The 2,500-nt window shown below is 42.2% G+C and overlaps 1 protein-coding gene across 1 annotated transcript in view; it reads left to right on the top strand.

The window, feature by feature from the left end:
- LOC137984798 (peptide-N(4)-(N-acetyl-beta-glucosaminyl)asparagine amidase-like) overlaps window positions 1-2,500 on the top strand; it is a 26,277-nt gene that overhangs the window by 22,192 nt on the left and 1,585 nt on the right. The window contains exons 12-14 of the mRNA XM_068832085.1: window positions 262-397; window positions 1,395-1,578; window positions 2,317-2,500. The exon at window positions 2,317-2,500 is cut by the window's right edge and continues 1,585 nt beyond it. Of these exons, the coding sequence (XP_068688186.1) occupies window positions 262-397; window positions 1,395-1,578; window positions 2,317-2,500 (504 nt within the window). The remainder of the gene's footprint in view (window positions 1-261; window positions 398-1,394; window positions 1,579-2,316) is intronic.

Below are 2,500 nucleotides of genomic sequence, written 5' to 3'. Positions count from 1 at the left end.
GCTATACGTCGCAAGTTAAGGGTATAAATGGTGTGTGCATTCAATTATGGTTGAAAGAAATCGGTTTTTGCCATTGTATTTTGAGGCTGCCATCTTCCGAATTTTCCGTGTGTGACTTAAAAAAGCGTGACAGTGTCACGCAACTCTGACTGACAACCTTTTGCGGCATTTTAAAATCAAATCTCCTGCAATTTGAACCAAAGCAACTGGAAAATTATTTTTGAAAATTAGTATATTATGGGGGCTGTGTTTCTTTTGCAGATTAAGATTTTGCTTCAACTGTGTTGTTAACAAGTATCTCAGAGGCTTTGACAGGAAACTTGACATATCGGATTGGCAGTCAAGAGTCGCCGCTTACAACTCAATAACGCGTAAAGTGGAGACGGATTGGAAGATGGTGAGTATCTTCATAATAGTTGAGGTCACATTTTTGTGCATCTTTTTTACTTCAGCTAAGTGAACGTTGCTATGGAAAACATGAGTTTCAGTGAACGAGATGATATATGAAATGAATCATATATTGAAATATGAAATCAAGCGAAGCTATGATCCTCGCAGTTATGAGCGCAGTTTTAGCAATTACATAGAGAAGCCTGGAAAAAACAAACTGCGAGGGTCATGGCTTCACTTGATTTCATACCCGCAGTTCAATATATATGATTCATTTCATATATCATTTCGTTCGTTGATTCATTCATCACGGAAATATTTGAACCCACAAATGACCAGCTCCCAACATCAGTAGTTTCATAGCTCAGTTGGCTAGAGCATCACATCAGTATCGCGAGGTCACGGGTTCAAACCCCGTTGAAGTCCTGAAAATTTTCAGGCTTCTCTATGCAATTGCTAAAAGTGCATTCATAGCTGCGAGGATCATAGATTCACTTGATCACACGATTTTCAGTGTTAAAGATCTTTTCTAACTATGGTAAACTTTGTCACGTGTCTATTGCCGTCTCGAGTAACATGACAGTCGTGCAACTGGGAAACAATCTTTGCACCGTAAAGCGGAAAATTGGTTTTGCGCGACAGCAGTGGCGACAGAATGAAAGTAAGGTCTACCGTGGTACACCGACCTGAAGATGCATGGCTTATCTTGAAAGAATCTCGTTTGTAATAGTGAACCTTATTGACCGTTTCAAAAGGCATTCCTAACCATCATATTTGGAATCTGGTAGTCGCGTGACATGCAGTATGTACGCTAGGCTAAAAATAAGTTACGCTAACCTTTACCCGTATCTTATTATTGGAAATAGGTGGCAAATGCATAGACTTTAAGACACATTTCGTGTTGGATGTCAAAGTTTGGTCCGCATCTAATTAGGTGGATCAATCTAGGACATAAGTGGCGGTATGCGACTGCTGATAGCCTTCTCTTCATATTCTCTTTTCAGACGTACTTAGCAAGAACAGAGTCATCTTCATCGGGCTCAATCACTTGGCAGGTTGACTTAACATCATGTGATCTAGTGATTGACAGCGTTACCATAGTAGCGACGAGTGCCACGTTTCAGACAGGCCAGGTGGAATGGAAACTAAGCGGAGACGATGAGAGTCAAAGTGAAATACTTTCTGGAGGTCAGGTTTTTAACGATAGCAAAAATGAAACAAGACGTTAATCTTCGTAGACCTCTGTTATAACATCTTATTTTTTCGACCTCGGATATTTCGTTTCTAGCTATGTAATTGGTTCACTCAATCTCGGTTATCAGCTTATATGCCTTATGGCCCAAATTTGGAAAGTGATTGCATCACGTGTTGCCAAGCTGGAACCTCATTGGCTTTGATTTCCAACTGTCCATGCGTTCAGCATGAAATGAAAATGTAATAAGACAATTATTCCATTCGCGCTTGTTGGATATGAGACTGGTTGTAGGCAACTCGGCGCTACGCGCTTTGTTGGCTATTTACCATCTCATAACCAACACACGCTGAACACGCGCTAGAGCACGGACGTTTTTGAGGCGCGTACGGCAACACATTAACATTGCTAAGTATTTTGTAACTATTAGAGACGGTTAGGGTGAAAGTCTGGGAGACAGTACTGCCCTTGCATGGGAAATGTTCACTTCCGGTTTCCGTACTTTAAGAAAGCACTGCTCGTTAGCTTTTTATTTAAATGATCACCCTTTGGAGTGTCGTCCTTAGACCCATACATAACGAAAACCACGTAGACGACAGGAAAGCGCTGCTCAGAATATTCATACTTTAGGATTTTATCCAAACAACCCAAAACTGTGACACGCAACTCGCGTGTTATGCTCGCTCGATACTCGCATGTCTAACACGAGACATGGCATCTGTTGTCTCCAACAGGACGGGAATCCACCATTACCTCAGTCCTCAGTGGTTCCAAGACTCTTAAACTCACAGCTACCCTTAGTGGCGGGAAAGGAAACGTTGCCTGGCAACACGCACAGCTGTTTCGCCAACCACTTGACAGCCAGAGCGAATACCCACTCGACGTTGCGATCTTCCTTCGAGAGCCGAGTCGGGACAC

This window comes from Montipora foliosa, chromosome 14 (assembly GCF_036669935.1).
Source record: "Montipora foliosa isolate CH-2021 chromosome 14, ASM3666993v2, whole genome shotgun sequence".
Lineage (NCBI taxonomy): Eukaryota > Metazoa > Cnidaria > Anthozoa > Scleractinia > Acroporidae > Montipora > Montipora foliosa.
This window is presented reverse-complemented; position numbering and strand designations above follow the sequence as displayed.